The 23,154-nt window shown below is 41.1% G+C and overlaps 1 protein-coding gene across 1 annotated transcript; it reads left to right on the plus strand.

Annotated features, from left to right (window-relative positions):
• The first annotated feature begins 217 nt into the window (after window positions 1-217).
• On the plus strand, window positions 218-13,328 carry reep2 (receptor accessory protein 2). The gene is made up of 8 exons (XM_080745693.1): window positions 218-366; window positions 3,284-3,356; window positions 5,465-5,541; window positions 5,637-5,757; window positions 7,495-7,608; window positions 9,347-9,524; window positions 11,990-12,165; window positions 12,743-13,328. Exons 1-8 carry the CDS (start codon window positions 335-337, stop codon window positions 12,806-12,808), a joined length of 837 nt encoding a protein of 278 aa, XP_080601819.1. The 5' UTR covers window positions 218-334; the 3' UTR covers window positions 12,809-13,328.
• Window positions 13,329-23,154: the final 9,826 nt, after the last annotated feature.

The following is a 23,154-nucleotide window of genomic DNA, read 5'->3' on the forward strand; positions in this document are numbered from 1 at the left end:
TACAGACTTGTAAGGGTCAATTTAGACCCCCAGAACCCAGACAGTCCCTGAATTCCACTTTGAAAACCACTGACCAGAGAAGCTGCACTGTGTCTTTAATGGGAGGAGTCAGTGTAGCAGTTTGCAGCCGGTCCAGAGTCCACTGCAGCAGAATCACAACCCGCGCAGACAGACGGCAACCGCGGCCGCCACACCACACCACACCACAGTACCTGTGACAACATCATCCACATCACAACAAAGTAACTGTCACGGAGGAATGGGGGGGACCTAACGGCCACCTCAACCCACTAGATCCCCAAAGAAGAAGAAGCAGGCAAACGGAACAGTCAAGATGGTGTCCTGGATGATTTCGAGGATGGTTGTGTGAGTAATGTATGGATTGATTTATGCCGCTGTTGCTTGCCGAAAAGAGCCGATCTACAAGACTATAAAGCTAAAAAACGTTAGCTTGCAGAGCATCTCGTTTCGGCAAGCGACACCGTTGTACCGCTGAATATAAATAAGGCTTTATCCAGAAACCATGCATCAACAAATGACAGTCAGTAAGCAGCATGTGTGATATCGAAACCGGTCTGTGGCAAAGTAATTTATTTGATATAACTATTTGGACACATTTCCTATTTGTACAGCCGTATATATTATATAATATAATAATTTACATTTTGTAGCAAGCACTTGCTAGCCCATGTTAGCCTCCTCTCACTAGCCACCTGACATGATGATGATGATGAGATCATATGGCAGGGAAATATGATCATACACTTTAACAAACGAAATGTCTGTTAGCTGAAAGACCTTTAATATGTTAATGATATAGTTGCTGGCTGACAAAATGTAGCTTGATCAGTACCATATGTTACAGGGGAGACAGGGGAGTAATGATGGCTGATGCAAGTCCTCCCATCCACTCACCATCAAACCTCCATCACCATCACTGTTCTTTTAATCGTTCTAGCCTTTAGAAATAACTACATTTTTGTTGTTGGACTCACTACGTTATTCCCATAGAAAAATATGTTTGCTGTGATCATTCATTTACGATATACAGTATCTAGGCCTGAGTGAGCGAGTCCACCTGTACATAGACATGCATCTATGGATGACTCAACTAAAGCCAGCTCCCAGATGCTATCATCCTGTGTTCTCCTGGCTTGTGCAGTTGTCTTGTGTTGTGGATCGATGTGGTTTTCACGTTAGCACCACTTCACTGGGTTATGTTGTCTGGTCTGGATCTGTTCCTCACCACCACTAGATTTACATTTCTAATGATGCTGTGAACTTGGCATTGGTTAAATGGGAGTTAGACCTTGGTGGTGCCTGAAATGTTAAAGAAGGGGCCCTTTAATACACAGGTGCAGAATTGTGTGTTTGTGCCATTCCTCTCAACACAATGTGCATGATTATATAAGCGGAGAGTAACATTTGTTTAGCACTATGTTCAGGTGGCTCTTCGCTGAACCCCAGTGAGTCTCGACATGCACAACGTGATGCTGTAAATGTTGTAGCCTACCAGCTAATTAATTATGTACTACAATATGCAACACAGGCAAATCCCTTATGCAGCTGCACAGCAGACATGTACAGTACACACCAATCCACTCGGCATGTAGTACCTGGCCTAACATTGCTAGGTTTGTATTACACCATGATTGCTTATAAGTGATGCTTGTGATGCTCATATAGCCACTTACAATCTGGTGTCCCGAATTTGGGCTTTTCATTATAGGCAAGAAACTCTCAAACGCAAGGGTATAAAGCTTGTTTTCTCATCGCAGTTCTCAGTGACTAGCTGTGACTGAGCAGTGTGTAACTTGAACCTGCCCAGTCCTCGGCATCATCATGGTGCTTAATGTCGCAGCGGGAGCGTAGGGCGCGCTGTGGTGGTGAGTGAACCTGAGATTGGAACACAAAGGGACACAGGGCGTCTGCTACACTTACCCAGAGGCCTGGCTGGCACTGCCACGCGGCCTCCGCCAGCTTCCGCTTTACAGTGCAGGGCTGAGGGGCTCTGCTCTGCACACTTGACTTGGCAGCTCACACGCATAGTAGGACAGAGGAGCTAAATGCCCAGAAAAATGGAGGGAATAAACAAACACAAGGGGGGGAAAAATGGGAGCGAGTTACTAGGGTCCAAGGTGGATTTTATACTTTAGCTATTGAAAAATAGCAGATATACAAGTACTTGTAGTTGTAGATCTGCTATTTTTGAAAAGTTGTGAATCTTTGAATATATCTATTTTTCAAGCAAACATTTGTAACTCAAATTTTGCTTCTGGTGGTCCCTGGAACTAAATATTTTGAAATGGGGTCCTTCACGAGAAAAAGTTTGAGCACCACTGACATAGAAACAGGTTTTTCTAAAAAACCTTAGAAGGATTTGAAATATTCAAAGACTTGCACACATTTTCACGATTTAAAAAAATAGCAGATCTCCAAGCTCACAGCACGGCTCGGTGCCGCGCTGTGAGCTTGTGTATTTGATATTTTTCAATAGTTAAAGTGCCCAGAATTTGGTGCGACACCCCTGTGTGTAGGCCTGATACATTTTAGGACGGGTGCAGGATCAGTGAGAAAGACACTGGTAACTCGCTGTGATCGTGGCAGAGCTCCCCCCGCTCAGCATTCAGCTTCCTGTCACATCAGCACAAATCACCGTACAGTGACTGCGGACAAGACCAAATACACACAACAAAGCTGTGTGAGAGTCTGTGTGCGCCTGTTGGTGTGTGTGTGGTGGTGTCTCCATGAGCCACATGCACCAGCACATGGTGACCTCTCTGTCGGTCTGTTGTGTTTTTCCAGTTTATCTGAGTGACTGCAGTCAAACTGTGTCCTGTTTCCATTATTTTTCTCTTTCCTGGCGGAGTTATCACATCAGTCCAGGCTAATTGGAAAACCAGGGTACCAAAACGCAAGGTTTTGTGTTTCAGTGAATGATGACGCACCATGCTAGGCATTCCAATGTGTATCAGAAAACAAAACAAAAATTACAAAAAAAGTATTGTGTACAATTTACTTTTTTTTGCTTTTCCTGATCAAATATCGTGATTGATTGCTAAATTGAAAAGATCCCAGTGTAATTATTTTTCTCTCATATCCAAACACACAGTCAAGTTCTTTGTAGTTATATAGGATTTTAATTTTTTAATTTTTAAGTTAAATTGTCTAAATCCACATGCATAGTAGAAATGTATTGATACAGGAACGAGTTTGAAGTGTTTCAGCCCTGAGGTCTATCTCAGAGCCTCCACCTCTGACCCAGCCCTTCTCGTCTTTCCAGCCTCGCCTTCGGGACTCTCTACCCGGCCTACTCATCCTACAAGGCTGTGAAAACGAAGAACGTGAAGGAATATGTGAGTACATATTCATTTCCATATTGCACCGCCTTTGTCACGCTCTTCTATCTACTTGAATCCTTAAATCATTGTCATTGGCCAAACAAAACATTTAAACTTAAAACTGCACTTTTTCATCTGGGCTCTGGCTGTTCACGCAATGCATTGTGGGCACTAACTATTTATTCACCATTGTTTTGTTTTATTTTTTATAGTCTGTGTGAACACTGCCATCCACTTTTAAAACTATACGTTAATAGTTTTTATGATGTGAATGGCCCTTTACAGACCTGTGATGGTCCAATTGGACCTACTGTAGTGGTCTCCAGACCCGATGTTGTAGAACCAGTGTTCTGACGGCTCAGGAGCCACTACCTTATTTGTTCTAGTAGGGGAAATAAAGGCCTGTAAATTATTTCGTCTACAGACGTAACTTTAGATGAACACCCATGAACTCTAGCAGTACCCTGGATCCCAGTGTGATGCCAGCGTCAGTGGAAAAAGCATCGCTAAATTGTTTCCCGGATAGGACATGCACTTTTTCCTGTGGAAACCAGGATACAACTCAGATTTGTTTAACATGTCTGTTTAACCACTTATACCCTCTAGACCAGGGGTCTTCAATGTTTTCAGGCCAAGGACCCCTTATTTGAGAGAGAGAGAGAGAGAGAGAGAGAGAGAGAGAGAGAGAGAGAGAGAGAGAGAGAGAGAGAGAGAGAGAGAGAGAGAGAGAGAGAGAGAGAGAGAGAGAGAGAGAGAGAGAGAGAGAGAGAGAGAGAGAGAGAGAGAGATGAAGCAGGGACCCCCACAACCTTTTCAGAGATTCCTTTAGTTTAATTGTTTGACAGCACGATCATCAGTGTATTTTGGATTCATGTCAGTTTGTATTTTCAAATATTTAACCACTTGAACCGTCAATATTTAAGCTGACCTTTCACTTTGTACTTGGTCTGCTCTTTTCCCCCTCTACACCAAACCTCTTTGCCAAAAATAGTCGATCTACAAGCTCACAACGCCTCGCAGTGCGGGCGGTTGTGAGGTTGTAGATCTGCTATTTTTGGCTAAAGTTCCCAGAATAAGGACACTATAGGGTTCAAGTGGTTAATATAAAAAAAGAAGAGAAAAGTTTCTGTCACACAAAGATTTGGAAGACCCCCTATTGTAGCTCTGAAGACCCCCTAGGGGTCCCGGACTCCCTGTTGAAGACCCTTACTCTAGACTTGGTAAACTGGACCTGAGTTTGCTTTTTCCCCGTCCCATCTCTTTGCCAAAAAATAGCCAATCTACATGTTCACAACGCGTTGCGTTACACGTTGTGAACTTGGAGATCGTCTATTTTCGGCTAATGTTCCCCACAGAATATTAAATGGAGTCCCTGCTTACCTCACTGCTGGGGAGAAAGGGAAGGAACGAGGGGGAGAAAGGGCCACAGGAGGAGTGAGAGTCAGCATTTCTGGCCCTCTGCCTAGCTAACAGTCTCCTCCCAGTGGGTCACCATGGCAACCCCTTCTCAATACCTACTAACTCCAGACCGAGGGGAGGAGAGAGAGATGGGGAGGCAGCATGGTGGACGCCATTTTTAGAAGTGTTGTTTTCATGCCTCTTGAGCCTCTGTTTCCTCCTCGTTTGAAATGAGTCAAGTTATTCAACAGTGAATATTTATGTAACAGTATGTTAATGCCACAGCATGATTCACCCCCTGTCATACGATGTGCACTGCTGTCCTTACGTAAAAGAAGGGATTTAAAATAAAAAATAAAATACATGACAAATAAAGACAAGCGTTACCCAGACAGATACGGTCAAGATGTGACGGTTCTGATACTAAACAATAATGTGTGTGTATATATTAGGTTTCAGATGTCATAAATTGTTTCCTTTGTTTCAGGGAGCTTGATGATTAAAAAGGCTGGAACTGTGTGTGTGTGTGTGTGTGTGTGTGTGTGCGTGTGCGTGTGTGTGCGTGTGTGTGCATACATGCATGCTACTGGCCTCTGGGCTACATGTTCCTAAGCACGTGTGTACACTGTAAGCTGTGGTTTTGCTATAAATGTGATGATTCTCTCTCTCCCCTGTGTTTTGTCACGTGTGTGTGTACTGTACTGTATGTATGTGTGTGTTTTCAGGTGAAGTGGATGATGTACTGGATAGTGTTTGCTTTGTTCACCACAGCTGAGACGGTAACAGACATGGTCCTCTCATGGTGAGTCTTCATCATTGCAGCATAATAAAGTCCATTATGATTGTACCTGCATGGCTTCTTCTTTTTTACTCGTGTCCTTTTCTCATTTATGCCAGGTTTCCTTTTTACTTTGAGCTGAAGATCGCCTTTGTCATCTGGCTGCTGTCTCCGTACACTAAAGGCTCCAGTGTCCTTTACCGCAAGTTTGTCCACCCCACCCTGTCCAACAAGGAGAAGGTAAACGTCCTGCATCCAACCATATTCTCCCTTCACCCGCGTTACAAACCTCTGAACTGGTCGGTACATCCCCACAGTATTGCAGCTAGCAGCGAATGGTTCTAAAGCTTCAGAACCAAGCATAGGTAGAGAAAGCGAGACGTATTTAAAGGAGCCTTCTTACTGAGTGAGCGCTTTGAATGGAGTATGACAGCAGGCATTGACACTAAGGCTTGCCCACCTGCCCCCGGCAGGTAAATAAAACGTCAGGGCAGGTGAAGTTGGCTTTAAGGTTGCCCGACAGGGCAAGTGCTCATTTGAGAGGGGACACAAATGTCTATATAAACACAACACGAGATATCTGTCTAAACAACTGAACGTGGCCAGTGCGCTGTGTCTTCTGGTCTGTGGAATGTAAAATAAGAGCACTATTTACCTATAATGTACTGTTTTTACTGTTGCTACATTTAAAAATAAAAAATAACAAGTGTGAACCCATAGACATATTCAATCATAGCTAAAGTATTTGGCATTTGGATTTGGAGGTATTGAGGTATGACATTTTATCGCACAGCCCCAGAATGTAAAGAAATAAGTGTGAAATTGAGAGGTAATTAAAATCGTACCTATCATTTTATAATGGACGATTTACTTTTCGGGCAAGTAGGCATTACCTTCGGGCAAGTAGAACATGACCTGTACTTGCACGATGGGCAAGTGCCTCTGAGACCTTAGTGTCAACCCCTGGACAGTGTGACATAATGAACAGCAGATATGAGAGAGAGGAATGAAAACAAAGCTGACTGACATTTGACTACAGCTGGGCGGCGACTTGACTCCCATGTCCTGCATAAACTAACGCTGTTCCTTCATTTCTGTTTAGTTTATTTTTTATTTTTACCTGACGACTCAAATTCATGGATGCTCTGTGCAGCTTGAAGCTTTGTTGAACATTGAGCTTAGCTGAGATCAATTGACATCTATGGGATGGGAAGTTGTAGATACTCTGAAAAGTAGGCAAATATACTGTATGTCTCTAAACGTAACAAAAACTGCACTGTAATTTATGTGTTTATACTGAATGATATTGGTAACAAAGTTACATGCTCCACCCGGCTCTTCAATACCATAATATCGCCAATAATAACATGCCCATGTTCTCGCTTTGAATTCCCTGCACAATGACCCATAATTCACATATTGAGCTGATGAGGCTGAATCGGACATTACAGACTAGTACTAGGGAGCTGGCATCGTCAGGTCTGTTACATGTTGTTGGGTCCTACTGAGTCTCTCATACAGACCCATTGGTTAATATCTAGGTTATTTCAAAGTTGCAGTGTGTGTGTGAAGGCAGCATAGCCTGTCCGAAACATGGTGAATTTCCAGTCTGTGTCAACTATTGGCAGTGGCAGCTACGAGTGTGCGGCTATATAGGCCTTTATTCTTTGGAAACAAATTTTACCATCTAACCATTCCTCCTCCCGGCCACAACCAGTTTTTAATCTTGTTCAGGGACCTGTGTAGTGCATGTCACACTTTCCTCCATGTCTCCATGTCCTCGCTCTGTCTGTCTGTCTGTCTGTCTGTCTGTCTGTCTGTCTGTCTGTCTGTCTGTCTGTCTGTCTGTCTGTCTGTCTGTCTGAATAAACAGAAATTCCATGACAATCATTAAACAATTACCACCATTTGTCACAGTACTGTTTTCTACTTCTTGGTTTTGTTTACTTCATTTTGTTGCGTTCTTCCGGCCTGCAGGAGATCGATGAGTACATAACGCAGGCCAAAGACAGGAGTTATGAGACCATGATGACATTTGGGAAGCGAGGTCTCAACCTGGCTGCCACCGCTGCCGTCACTGCAGCCTCCAAGGTATAGAAGACCATGGTTAATAACGTTTTAACATGATTATAAATGTATTAAAATACATGGCAGACTTTGTGATTGTTACTGATCGTTTGTTGGGTAGGGTTGTAAATGTAAAGTTTCTCAAGATCGAGAACAAAAAAAAAGCCTTTTTAACCGTTTTATTTTTTACTTTTCACCTATTATATATAAAAATCATTTTGCAGTATATCAATCAGTTTTCTTCCTGTAACATAGTAGATCTAAAAGCTCACAACGCCTCGCAGCGCAAGGCGTTGTGACCTTGTAGATCGGCTATTTGGTGTAGAGTGGAAAAAGAGCAGACTAAGTACAGAGTGAAAGGTCAAGACGGTTCAAGTGGTTAAATATCTGAAAACACAAATTGACATGAATCCCAAAATACACTGATGATCGTGCTGTCAAACGATGAAACTATATGGAATCTATGATAAGGTTGTGGGAGTCCCTGCTTCATCTCTCTCTCAACTAAGGGGTCCTTGGCCTGAAAACGTTAAGGACCCCTGCTGTAGACAGATAGATGGACCTTTAATGATCCCGCAGGGAAGATTCAGTTACACAGGGCAGATGCAGAAGAGACGAGGAGATACAGTTATGGGTAGCAATAAGATATGCTATGGTAAAAGATGCACAAAGATGCAGTATCGAATCAATAAAGTATCAACAACATACAGTGGTGTAAAATACAATATTGGTTATTATTTCCATTATTGCCATGTAAATGGATGTTAGGACAGCAATGAATGCAGACAACCCCCAAAGACCAAGAGCAAAAACGGTATCAATACAGTATCATTACAGCAGGGGTCTGGGACTCCTAGGGGGTCCTCAGAGTTACTACAGGGGATCCTCCAAATCTTCCAATCCTTTATATTAAGAACTTGTACCCTAGTGTCCATATTCTGAGAACTGTAGCCAAAAATAGTACAGAGTCAAAGGTCAAGTTTATTAGGTAATGACGGCTCAAGTGGATAAATATCTGTGAAAACAAAAATTTACAAATCCAAAATACACTGATTGTGCTGTCAAACGATGAAACTATATGGAATCTATGAAAAGGTTGTGGGGGTCCCTGCTTCATCTCTCTCTCAACTAAGGGGTCCTTGGCCTGAAAACGTAGAAGACCCCTGCATTACAGTATTGTCAGAATGGAGGTTAGGACAACAACAAATGCAGACAACCCCCAAATTAGACCAGGACCAAAAATAAAACCCACCAGAGTCTATGGACCGAGACTAATAACTAGAGACTGTACTGTACTGTGAAGTTCTCTTAAGTTAGGGCGCAAACTCAAAGTATACGTATATTAAACAATACCTTGATACTAGTTCATTTGATACCAGTGCTGCACCTTTGTTTGGTTGCACCACAAGGATGTAAGATTCACCTTGGTTAGCCTGTCGTAAGTGCACTCTAATCAAAATATTATGACATGAACATGAGTTTTCACTCTCCGTGGCCCCTCAGTGAAAATCTGTGCTCATCACCGTGTTGTCAAATGACATGAACAGAACAATGGGGACGGCTGGTTGAAAGTGGCCCGTATGACAGCTGTTGCAGACAGAGTGCCATGGTGGTCTGTCCGCTGGTCCTGATAATTTCAGGTTGACATCCATAATTACGGCTACAGGAGTGAATTGCTCCAGAGAGAGGGAATAGATGGCTCTCCGTTTGTATTGTAAGTCCCTGAGTGAGTTGAGTTGAATGTGTTTTCTGTGATGTCCAGGGGCAAGGCGTTCTGTCGGACAAGCTGCGTAGCTTCAGCATGCAGGACCTGACTCTGATCAATGCTGAGGATGAGCTGCTCCATCGCTCCTCGGACCCTCGCATGAGGCGGGACACCCTGGACGACATGGGCTCGGGGTCCAGCACCCTGCCCCGTGCCAAGACCACCACGCGGCAAAGTAAGACTACACACACGCTAGGGGTGGGCGATATGGAAGAGTACAAGCTGTATCACGATATACTATCTTATCACGATTCTTTATCATGTTGGTTTTTATGGTTATTTTTTCACGTTAACAGTACAACCACCTACAGTACAAGTTATCACAAACTAAAAGAAAAGGAGTAACAGACCATTTAGACCAGTGGTCCTCAAAGTGGGGTCCAGGGACTCCTTTTGGGAGGTCTAAATTGATCCTTACAAGTATGTAACTCTGACAGTATATAAATGACGGGTCCATTTGGTTTCATTTTTCAGAGTTAAGGGGAGACCTTGACATTTTAAAGTTTGAGAACTACTGATTTAGACAAAAATGCAGGTTTAAATGAATTCTGCAATGATTTTTTATAAAGCTCTCCCTCATTGTATCACGATATCTACGATATCTCTGAAAAGGCATATCGTGGAGACATTGTATCGTCTCAACGATATTTCTCACCATATCGCCCACCCCTAACACACGCATGCATGTCTTACACACAGAAGAGCGAAGGAATGCATTCCACAAAATGGGACACTATTTACTTTACAACTCTGCACAGACCACACTCCTCACTGCATATATTACACCTCATTAAAAGTGAATTAAACCATCAGACTAGTGGTCTGGCTGACATGTTTAATGTCACATTTACTGACAACCATTTTCCAAAGAATGCCGTTTGTGTGATTTTCCAAGGATTATGCTTCGTTGGATTACGTTCATTCCGGCACAATATGAACATCACTTGAAACTTGCTTGTAATTCAACATCCTGAACTTCATGACCCCTTCCTTAGTTTAACCCATTAAGACCTGAGGACCCGATTCTATAAATGTCTTCTAAATCTAAACGTTTTTTCTGAAAAACCTATGTTGCTATATTAGTAGTTCTCAAACCTTTTCAAGAACCCCCCAGAATTCTAAATGATGTACTGTGTTTGGCCCCCATCTTAAAATATTTTGTTCCAGGGACGCCCAGAAGCAACGATTTGAGTCACAAATGTTGCTTTAAAAGATGTGTACATTCAAAGATTTCCGAATGTTTTGACAAATGTTGCCTATAATGGTATGTCCAACCAGGTCGAAGGTATGTTTAGGGCTGTCACAATTATGCCATTTTACGTGATGATTAATTGTCACTCAAATAATTGTTAACAATTTAATTCTGTTTTTGTCGCTTTGAAGTTGCACATGGCAGATATGACGCATAACCTAAATATACAAAGAAATTACTGACATATTACATTTATTGTGTAAATTGCCGATCTACAAGCTCACAACATGTCGCGTTGTAAGTTTGTAGATCTGCTATTTCCACAATTTTTTTTTATTTGTTTGAAGATATATGAATATTTTTCAATGTGAAAACGATTGACGATTATAACAATAATTGCGATTTATGTCAAATAGTTGCGATTAGACGATTATGTAATAATTGTGACAGGCCTAGGTGTGTTCTTCCAACCAGAGAGGAGTGTCAGTCGGCACTAGGGATGGGACGATAAGCGATATTATTGTTTATCGTGATAAAAAAAAACACTTATGATAATCGTATCGTATCGTATCGTCATGCACTGGGATCAATTCACCTTTTATTTGCCGAGCTGCATTATCCAGTACCATTTAAACCCTCTATTGGTAAAACGTACTTACAATACAGTATACGTACTTGATAGTCTTTTTTCACTTTTCTACCAAATCTCCGATCTCCGAGCTTGTAGATCTGCTATTTTTTGGCAAATGTTCCGGCCCAGGGTAATGGATGTTTGATTATCGCGATAATATCGTAAATCGCGATTGCTTTGGTCCCAATAATCGTGATGTGACATTTTCATTTCGTCCCATCCCTAGTCAGCGGCCTGTCTATTGTCTGGCCGGGTCTTATCAGACAGCGGCTAGCGCTGGGTGGGGTCATGTGATTTACAGCTCTGCAGGATGCCAGGAAGAAGTGGAGAGGGAGGCAGGGAGGGGAGGGCTGTGGGGCATGGCATGTGATCCCAGTGGAGGAGGAGGATTCTTTGTCTCTTGACACGCAGCTTCTGTCTGACTGTGTGGGCCGACGTGAACTCTGAACTGAATTCAGAAGGAAATGAGACAGAGAGTGTACACACTGACACTACCCCCAGAAATCAGGTTAACAAAATGGTTAATTGTGCATTTATATGGCGCCTATACAATGTGCATTATATTCATTCATTCATTCACACACACACTGACAGCGGAGGAACCCATTCAAGGCACCAACCTGCTCATCGTGAGCAGTTACGGGTTCAGTGTCTTGCTCAAGGACACTGCGAGACAGTGACCCAGGGGGAGCCAGGGATAGAACCAGGACCCTTCAGATTACCTCCTGAGGCTGAGCGCACTGTTGGCATAATGTTCCAGTTTCTCTGACAGAACTCTTGGCGACTGCCCAGTAATATTTTGGTCTAAAATCCACAGCGCGCTCTTTCTCGTCCGCCTCCACACTCCCTGCCGATGACGCTTCATCCCAGCACAGCTCCGACCAATCAGACGCCAGGACTGAGCACTCAGACGAGGACGTCGTGGAGAAGGTGCCCATTAAGCGCACTGCCAGCGTCAAGGCCACCAAGAAACCTGCAGCTGCTAAGACAGAGGTAAACACATACACACAAACCACACACACGTGCAGTGTGCCTGACTACTACGATATCCATCAGGGATGCTCCTGTGGGAGATGATGAAAGCGTTATGTAACACAGAGTTGTGTACTGTTCATCACACCATAGCTAAGAACATCAGTAGCAGCTGTGTGTCAGGGCTCTGCGCGTGTATTCTCTACACATTGCTCAACCTTTGTTGAACTGTGGCTTGTAAAATGGTAAATGGTGCATTTCTATAGTGCGCTTTGCGATGTGCATTCACATCATTAATGCACTGACGGCGCAAGGCACAGTTAGAGGTTTGAGGAGTCTTGTTCAGGGACATAAAACGGCAACATAATGCATGTCGTCACCGTTGGGCAGAAACCTTGGTATCCCCATATTTAAACCTTTAATGTTGAGAAGAAAAAGTGTGCCTTGCTGCGTTGTACAAGAGTGTAATTCAAAAAAAGTGAAAATATAGTTGTTGAAAGAGAATGATATGCTGCATCCTGATTCATTATTTCTTATTTCTCTCTCTCTCTCTCTCTGTCTCTCTCTATCCCTCTGTTCTTCCTCTCTCCTCCTGCAGACTCAAACCAAGACGGTGAAGAAACAGACAAAAAAGAAACCTACAGCTACTGCAGAGACGCCTTAAATCCTCTGGTCTACGCTGTCTTCATCACACACACACACACGCCCGTACACACACACACACACACACACACACACACACACACACACACACACACACACACACACACACACACACACACACACACACACACTCTAACGACAGGTTATCCAAGTTGCCCACAGAAAATAATGTACACACAGACATATGCACACACACCAAGCACATGTCGAGATTGTCACTTGCTGTATTTTTGTGTGCGGAGAGAGCAGCCAGGTGTGGATTTTGAAGCCTTGTGGGGTCAACAGTCATTTTATATTTCTCGTCCTTTTTATTTTACAACGACGTTGATTGAATCAGCTGATTGTTTGTTAGCTCAGCTCTTCAGTCTGACGTGCTTCTGTAGGCCAGTGACGAGGTTCTGCTCACAATCCACTGATGCCAGTGCTATCGTGGTAGGGAATGTTTTGTTTCGTTTTTGTTCTTAAATAGAAAACACGCGTCAGTAATCGTCTGTGGGCTTTATTAAATCTTTCCCACCTTGGCTAACCTTCCCAGTCTTACCTTTTTGCTTTAATCATCTGCAGACTACTTTAACCAAATTTAAACTGAGAAAGGGAAGAGAAGCCCCTTTCTTCTTCGTACTGAGCAGGTTGGCAGCTCCTCGCCTAGGTCCTCTGAAGAGCTGTGGACATGTTCACCTGGAGATCATGTGTAATGTCATTACCGAGGCAATTAGCTAGAAGTATGTTGTGGTGACTTCTCTATTCCTGGACTAGAGGTGGGCTGCAGTCTCAAACATTTAGTCACAAGCTGACAGAGACCTGTTTGTTTCCTCTCCAAGCCCACGCTCTTGCAACAGTACTGCACAGGCATGCAGTGTGTGTGTGTGTGCGCGACACTCAACTCCTACCACTATCAGCAACCACTGGGTCTTACACTGTCGTGCATAACTAACTAGTTAAACAGCACTATTTATATCGGCCTAATGGTTGAATCACTTTTCAGTGCTTTACTTTTAAACTGACTTAAACTGGACATGGACATCGATACTGTTGGTCCACTGTTTCCCTGTAATGCTGGAGGGACGCTAGCATGGAGTCTTGTTTTAAGGGTAATTCAGACTTTTCTCTGCTACGTCCTGATGCTCTGTCATACGACGGTGTCACGCGCTGAAAATAGCAGACCTACAAGCTCACAACGCGTCTGCCATGCGTCATGAGTCTGCCATTTTCAGTATGTTACGCTTAAGAACTTCTGATGACGGATCAAACCTCATCTTTAGGTGAGCTCTCTCTCTGACGGACCTTTTTCCTATCAAGTCACATTACTACGGGAGTTTAGCTATGTGTCCTCTAGAGTCTAGACCACTGTTTCCCAAACAGGGGGTCGGGACCCACTTGTGGGTCACGGACACATTTTCATGGCTCCCTTAATTATTATTTCAAAACATTTTCAAAAAACATTCCCCCAAAAAAGCAAACAATTTCACGATAAAGCAAAGTAATTTCATGAATAAATAAAAGACAAATCTAAGAAATTCCATAAATTAGGAAACACATGTTTAAGAAGTAGTGAAAATAGCTGATCTACAAGCTCACAACGTGGCGCGAAGTACGATGGTACTGTGTACACTACAGTACCATCGTATCCTCGCTGTCAGGTTGAAACCTTTTATGTCCAAAGGCGTTGTTTTTCAGAAAATGGAAAAAGGAGCCTACATTGTTCCAATGTATCCTTTTCATTGATTTAAATATTTTTAGAATGAACAGACAGCGGGCAAAGTGGTGTCCCTTTTTGGGCATATCATTATGGGTTTCAAAATATGTTCAATATCTTTCAAAAATGGTGAGAACACCCAATCTACACCTACAAGCTCACAATCATTTGTGATTTCATTTATGGAAAAATAAAACATAATATGAATTATGGACATGCAAGTTTTCTTCCCGATTGCAAACAATATCCTTGTCTTTTTAGGACTGGAATGTCTGTGATGGCAACAGTCTGGTTTGGCGAATAGTTGTTCCACTACCTTAATGCAGTGTGTAGTTTGTGTCACAGTAGAGGGTATGTTGGACCATGTGATGACTTGGAAAACGCCGTACAGTGGTTCTCAAACCTTTAGTTAAAGACCTGTAAGCGACCATTTAGTTTCTAAATATCAAGAATTTAGTTGTGGTCCCCGGATCCCACTTTGAGAACGACTGCTTTAATACAATGCCTCCTTAACACACAGATATTGGAAGTCGGAATAGGCCTATTCAAGTAAACAATATGGAATTGGCTTGACCAAAGCTTGTGTCAGGATACTTTATAGGCAGATATTTGCTCATACCATTCCGTTGAATTAGGAGGTTGGGATGAGGGCAGTTCAGAACAGATTGCATCTTCTTTTGGTGGTGGTTTGGTTCTCTTGGGCCATGCTATTTTATTAGTTAAAGGTTTCTTTTGAGTGTGGTGTAAAGAGTGTTTGGAAGAATGACACTTCACTGTTGCTGCTGTCAACAGTGCAACTGTAGTTTTAACCAGTAGGGGGAGACATACCCCACAACTGTTTGCAAAGTTACTCACCAAATGTAGACAGTATGTAAATAGTAAACCTGACAGTATAAATGAGCTTGCTTGCCTTAGTCACACACTTGGACATCTAACTTTTGTTTGTATTTGTTTTGACTCTTATCTGAAATTCTTGACAAACCACTTTCATCTCAAATGGGAGGAAGCTCAGCCTTCATCAACTGTGGGGACTTCAGATGTGAGAAGCTGTATTTGCTTTTAATTGAATCACCTCGTGTCTATACTTTAAAATGCCTCTCTGTATGACAAATATTCAAGGTAAAAGCTGGAGAATACTTGCTTGAGGTTAAAACCTGTTTATAAAACAGTCAATGGGTTAAAACTCATGTTCAGCCTGGTTTTCCTGGTTAACCAAGGTTGGTTGTACATTCTATGAAGAATTATAGGAACTTTTTCAGACGTGTTTTATTTTGCCAAATGTTGCACTGAGAGGGGAAATCTTGGTACAACTGGATGTGGAACTTGAATCTGCTATTTTGCTGTTCTGACACTAATTGATTTATATTAATTTCTATTACACTGCATATTTATTGATTCTTTTCTGTGTTTTAAAGTCAGTATTATTGTGTACAGGGGACTTTCATGTGAGAGATTATTCAACATTAATATATTGTTTGTGCCAATTCTCTATACTCCACTGTAATAAACAATACAATGTTTGTGTGCTGGGATAATGACGTCTAACATGGTCATATACCAGTGACAAATACTTAATACTAATAAAGACAAAACTGTAATTTGCCTCCAATTGTCATATTTTTACCAGCTTGCAAAGCTGGTCTACAGCTCATCAGCCACCTAGCCACCACATTATGCCAACATCTCATATATGGCAAAGTTTTTGTAAAACAAGTGTGAATTTATATATTATTAGATTTTGCATCTAATAATAACAGCAGTTTTATTGTTGCCCCTATTATCATCATCATCATCATATTAATGACACTTTAAATGTTGTCAGAGTGATGTTTGATCTCTTAACCTTGAGATCATCAGATGAGGACTTTAACCCAGTTTTGTCATTTCACTAAAGCACCATGTCCACTAGGGGCAGATATGCATCTACTTGGTCAGATATGTGTTGGATCAATCTGAGTTCCCAGAAGTTCTTTTTCTTTTGCCACTAGGGGGGCAGTGTTGATTTATACCAAGATCATGTATTCAGGTGTCAATCAACTCTAGGAAAGACAACCTTGCAGTTACAAGAAGGGATGGAGCTAAAAGAAGCAGGAAGGAAAACAATCTGACAGTGCAGAAGAGAGTGTTTGGGAGACATTCCAACAGGTTTCTGAGTGAGTATGGACGCTATCTGATAATTCATCCCTAGAATGGCTGTGATGATATCACTTACATTTCACAATGTCACCCACACAGGAGGGCATAGGAGTGATCTATGGCTTTATACTGTATATGGAATACATTAAATGAACGCAATGTAATATCTCACAGCCACTCTAGGATTACAGTGGGACCTTTAACAGTGTTGTGGTGTTTTGAATAGTGTGCTTCAGGACCTGCTACAAAGCTGTGCAGTAGAGGTGGCCAGGACCAGGTACAGTCAGTCAGTACCTGGTTCTCCAGCTCAGCCCTCATCTTGTTGGGAAACTGGTTGCAGGTGTCACGGCCCCTTGGCCTGGCCTGTAGGGCCTGTGTAGCCTATGTATGGTGGATCCCTGTATGTGTGCTTCTTCAACAGAGCCTATGGGTGGCGGCCAATGGAGCCTGATCATGATTAGGTGCATTGGAGTGCTCCCTGGCTCCCCATAAAAGACTGGGTGGAAAGCCAGTCTCTCTCTCCCTCTCCAGACGACAGCACCTTTTGTTTGAGTTATCACACTTTACAACACCCCACACTACACTTACCACACATCATTGCTGACACTACTGATTACTGACCTACACACCTCATACCCTTTTGTAAATATTATTTATATCTTTTGTTAATAAATTATTGTTATGTTTTATACCACTACCGTGTGTCCTCCTCGATTTGTCATTGCCTACGGGCCAGGTCGTGACACAGGCAGCAGTCTGTTTTCAGTTCAGAGGAACTCTGAGCACAGACAATACTTTCATTGAGGATAGTTTACACTGGTCTTCAACCACCAACCTTTGATTCTCTAGGCAAAGTTCTTTCCTTTGTGCTATAGAGCGATAGTAAGTCTACAAATGACAACTAAGTTATTAATCTAATAGGATTCAGAAGCCTAAGCTTTCTTTTCATAATTAATTTTTTTTTTTTTCTTTTAGGTGGACAGTGAAAGACAGAAAGTGTTCATAAAGGTGTCAAAGAAAGGGGATTTTTGCCCCTGGAAACTTACTATGTCTCTATAGCACAGAGGAAATAACTTTGCCTTGAAAATCAAAGGTTGGTGGTTCAAGACCAGTGAAAAGCATTTTCTGTCTTTCACTGTCTGTTTTGTATTGTCTTGTATGTCATGACTTTTGAATAAAGATTTATTTAAAAAAAAAATATATATATAAATAAATACAAATTTTGACCAAGTTGAAAAAAATCCACCAAATTTTCCTCCTGTGGAAATGGCACAACGCAGAGGCTTTCCACCTATGTTTTCCACAAAGGAGGAAAGCGGTGGAAAGCATAGGTGGAAAGCCTCTGAAGCCTCTGCGATGTGTCATTTCCACAGGAGGAGGAACATTTGGTGGATTTTTTCAACTTGGTCAAGTTTTTTTTTAATATATTTTCTTTAAATAAATCTTTATTCAAAAGCCATGACATACAAGACAATACAAAACAGACAGTGAAAGACAGAAAATGTTTTCACTAGTCTTTAACCACCAACCTTTGGTTAACTAGGCAAAGTTCTTTCCTCTGTGCTATAGAGCTAATAGTAAGTCCATAAGGGACAACAAAGTTATTAATCTCATAGGATTCCGAAGCCTAAGCTTTCTTTACATAATGTAAACGTTTTATGAGCGGTGCAAACCGCTCCTATAGACCGCTTTTTTACCAAAATTATGATGTCACTAATGATGATGACATGAGTTAGCTAGACCAATGAAACACTTCGATTCTGTTGATTTGTCCATGATGTCATAGGCACAGAGGCACCCGATTGGTTCACCCTGATTTAGAACGCGTTTAGGCCGCAGAAAATACGTCATAAAAAATGATGTCATAGGCACAGAGGTACCTGATTCTGATTGGTTCACCCTTTAGGCCGGAGAAAATAAACATGGTGTCCAATCAAATGCTTACTTGATTATGAATTGACCAAACTGAATAGACCAATGAATTTGAATTTTAAAATTGTATTAAATGAATATCACCCATAAGCAGAGAAAACAACCACACTTTTAGACAGACTGTGGATAATTTCACAGGTTATGAATGATAGGCAACTAATACAAGTTTAAAATACAAATAAAGAGCTTTTGAAAAAAAAAATTATGTCACTAATGATGATGACATGATTTAGCTAGACCAATGAAACACTTCGATTCTGTTGCTTTGTCCATGATGTCATAGTCACAGAGGTACCCGATTGGTTCACCCTGATTTAGAACACGTTTAGGCCGGAGAAAATACGTCATAAAAAACAATGTCATAGACACGGAGGCACCCGATTGGTTCACCCTTTAGGCCATTGAATTTGAATTTCAAAATTGTATTAGATGAATATCACTGATAAGCGATAAAATAACCACACTTTTAGACAGACTGTGGATAATTTCACAGGTTATAAATGACAGGCAGCTAATACAAGTTTAAAATACAAATGAACAGACTTTGAAAAACTAAAATATTCATCTTCTGGCCTCTTCTCGCCTCTCTGGAGATCGACTCTCTGTAGCTCTACTTATTTTGGAAAAGATAAGTATCCACAGACATCCACACGCTTCCCCTCTGCTCCAAGGCTCCACCATGGTCACCTTGTCCTTTGGTTTCCTCTCCCAGTAACTACCACATATATAAAGAGCTAGATGCCTCGTTCGCCTACTATATACCATCTATTGTGATGTAAACATGACATCATGTACATGATTGAATATAATTGGTTTAGATTGATGATGTACATTGTGAATGTTAACCTAGTGATTGTGAATGCTAACTTGTCGCTGCTGATAAATGCTAGCCTGATAAATCAGTCCGCACATCACCACCCCCTGTTGGTGGGCAAAACGAAGTGAAACGTAGTGTGTGAAGAGTCTGACGCTTGCAGTCAGGCTAGATAAATGCTGACTTGGTGATTGTGAATACTAAACTGCTAGTGTTGAATTTGGCAAATTTATTTTTAGAACAGCTAGCTATTGATTGATCATGCATGGCCACGCACGCACGCACGCACGCACGCACGCACGCACACACACACACACACACACACACACACACACACACACACACACACACACACACACGATATTGGTCTGATGCTTAGTTCTTCGGCTCAGAGGTGCCATGTTCAAACCACAGTCTTCCCAGAGTTCAATGATGCACTACTTTGGAATTTTCTATGCAAACTTATACATGGGCGACTCAAAATGTCTTTTTGAATGCATTGGGCCCTAGTGTATTCTGAATCATGGTAGCTCTGTTGGAAAAGATCTTGGCTCATCATCAGAAGGTCAAGGGATCGATCCGCAACACTGGCAACTCTAAATCTGAGCAGTGGACATTGATGGCTTGATTTCTCTCTCCTTTAAAAGGCCATTGTCATTGACAATGCATTGGGCGCTTAAAGTTAAATATTTCAAAAACTACAAATTATTTCAAAGTAAAAATCTCAAGAATACATGTCCACGGTAAGGTGGAATTTTTGAATTGTGAATCATGTTGTTCGTTAAAGTATGTAGGAACAGCGAGGTGCCAAAGTTTTCAGATTTATGTTTTAAAAGTTAAATATCTCCCAAACTACAAAACATTTCATGACAAAGTAAAATCACACATTAAAATTGAACCTTACTGTGGACTTGCATGCCTTGAGACTTTTACTTTGAAATAATTTGTAGTTTTTGAAATATTTAACTTTAAGCACCCAATGCATTGTCAATGGAAAATTACAAACTTTGGCAAGCTACTAGAGCTACAAACAAACAAACAAACAAACCGCTCACACTTTATCGTGTTGAGCTTACTGTGGAAATGTTTGCCTGAAAATGAATATTTGAAATGTTTTATGGTTTTAGAGATATAAGCTTTACAAAATTCAGAAAATTAACATGGGGCTCAATGGCAGATTTGCCCGCCTAAAAAAAACACGTTCGCCTAGGAACTCCATTCATACTTTTTATAATTCTCCTAACTGTGGACACACATACTTGAAAGTTTTACTTTGAAATGTTTTGTACTTTTGGAGATATTTAATTTTAAAATCTTAAATCTGAAAACTCTGGCACCTCGCTGTTCCTACATACTTTAACCGAGCAACTTGATTCACAATTCAAAAATTCCACCTTACTGTGGACATGCATGCTTGAGATTTTTTACTTTGAAATAATGTGTAGTTTTTGAAATATTTAACTTTAAGCGCCCAATGCATTGTCAATGACGATGGAGATTTAAAGGAGGGAAAAAGCAAACCATCAATGTCAAATGCTCTGATACAGTATTGCCAGCATTGGGATTTGATCCCACAACCTTTTGGTGATGAGTCAAGAGCTCTTCCAACTAAGCCACCTAATCACACGTGCTTCAGGTGCCCAGTTCATTTTCAAAGACATTTTGAGTCACCCATGCATATTTTTACAAAGAACATTCCAAAATGCTCCATCATCAAACTACAGGTAGACTGGGGTTTGAGTATGGAACCTCTCTGCTGAAAGTCAGATCATTAGACCACTTTACTACCTGTCAGACACTCAGGGTACAGCTCCCTCTGTGTTTTAAAGTGTTTTTTCTCCTTTTCTATTATTCTAGCCTTGAAAAGAAGAAGAAGAGAAAAAAGTAAATCTTGAATAAGAGACATGTGCCAAGAGAGCCTGAGAGGTGGTATAGTGGTCTAATGATTGGTTCTTTGCCTCAGAGGTGCCATGTTCAAATCCCAGTCTTCCCATAGTTCAATGATGCACTACATTAGAATTTTCTATGCAAACATATACATAGGTAACTCAAAATCTCTTTTTGAATGCATTGGGCCCTTGTGTATTCTGAGTCATGGTAGCTCTGTTGGAAAAGATCTTGACTCATCATCAGAAGGTCATGGAATCAATCCCCAACACTGGCAACTCTACATCTGAGCAGTGGACATTGATGGCTTGATTTCTCTCTCCTTTAAAAGGCCATTGTCATTGACAATGCATTGGGCGCTTAAAGTTAAATATTTCAAAAACTACAAATTATTTCAAAGTAAAAATCTCAAGAATACATGTCCACGGTAAGGTGGAATTTTTGAATTGTGAATCATGTTGTTTGGTTAAAGTATGTAGGAACAGCGAGGTGCCAAAGTTTTCAGATTTAAGTTTTAAAAGTTAAATATCTCCAAAACTACAAAACATTTCTAAGTAAAATCACACATTAAAATTGAACCTTACTGTGGACTTGCATGCCTTGAGACTTTTACTTTGAAATAATTTGTAGTTTTTGAAATATTTAACTTTAAGCACCCAATGCATTGTCAATGGAAAATTACAAACTTTGGCAAGCTACTAGAGCTACAAACGTACACCTAGAAACACTGTTCACACTTTATCGTGTTGAGCTTACTGTGGAAATGTTTGCCTGAAAATGAATATTTGAAATGTTTTATGGTTTTAGAGATATAAGCTTTACAAAATTCGGAAAATTAACATGGGGCTCAATGGCAGATTTGCGTGCCTAAAAAAAACACGTTCGCCTAGGAACTCCATTCATACTTTTTATAATTCTCCTAACTGTGGACACACATACTTGAAAGTTTTACTTTGAAATGTTTTGTACTTTTGGAGATATTTAATTTTAAAATCTTAAATCTGAAAACTCTGGCACCTCGCTGTTCCTACATACTTTAACCGAGCAACTTGATTCACAATTCAAAAATTCCACCCTACTGTGGACATGCATGCTTGAGATTTTTACTTTGAAATAATTTGTAGTTTTTGAAATATTTAACTTTAAGCGCCCAATGCATTGTCAATGACGATGGAGGGAAAAAGGAACCATCAGTGTCAATGCTCTGATACAGTATTGCCAGCATTGGGATTTGATCCCACAACCTTTTGGTGATGAGTCCAGAGCTCTTCCAAGCCACCTAATCACACATGCTGTAAGTACCCAGTTCATTTTCAAACACATTTTGAGTCACCCATGCATATCTTTACAAAGAACATTCCAAAGTGCTCCATCATCAAACTACAGGTACTGGGGTTTGAATATGGAACCTCTCTGCTGAAAGTCAGATCATTAGACCACTTTACTACCTGTCAGACACTCAGGGTACAGCTCCCTCTGTGTTTTAAAGTGTTTTTTCTCCTTTTCTATTATTCTAGCCTTGAAAAGAAGAAGAAGAGAAAAAAGTAAATATTGAATAAGAGACATGTGCCAAGAGATTCTGAGAGGTGGTATAGTGGTCTAATGATTGGTTCTTTGCCTCAAAGGTGCCATTTTCAAATCCCAGTCTTCCCATAGTTCAATGATGCACTACATTAGAATTTTCTATGCAAACATATACATGTAATGTGTGTAATAATAAAGATATTATTTAATATCTTCAATTTAAAAGGGAAAAGCATTTATGATTATTTAAAGAAAAGGCTTGAAAATCGAAGTCCACAATATATCATACTCCCTAAATATTTTTGCACCGCTCACTTCGCACGGGTGCGATTTTTTTCCCCCCTTTTAGCGGGACAGT

The sequence above is a fragment of the Nannobrachium achirus genome (genome assembly GCF_963921795.1).
Source record: "Nannobrachium achirus genome assembly, chromosome: 17".
In the NCBI taxonomy this organism is placed as follows: Eukaryota; Metazoa; Chordata; class Actinopteri; order Myctophiformes; family Myctophidae; genus Nannobrachium; species Nannobrachium achirus.

Coding starts and splice junctions, on each gene's coding strand:
- reep2 (XM_080745693.1), top strand. CDS start 335: ATGGTGTCCTGGATGATTTCGAGGATGGTTGT. Junction 3,357..5,464: donor CGAAGAACGTGAAGGAATAT/GTGAGTACATAT, acceptor GTGTGTTTTCAG/GTGAAGTGGATGATGTACTG. Junction 9,525..11,989: donor CAAGACCACCACGCGGCAAA/GTAAGACTACAC, acceptor TAAAATCCACAG/CGCGCTCTTTCTCGTCCGCC.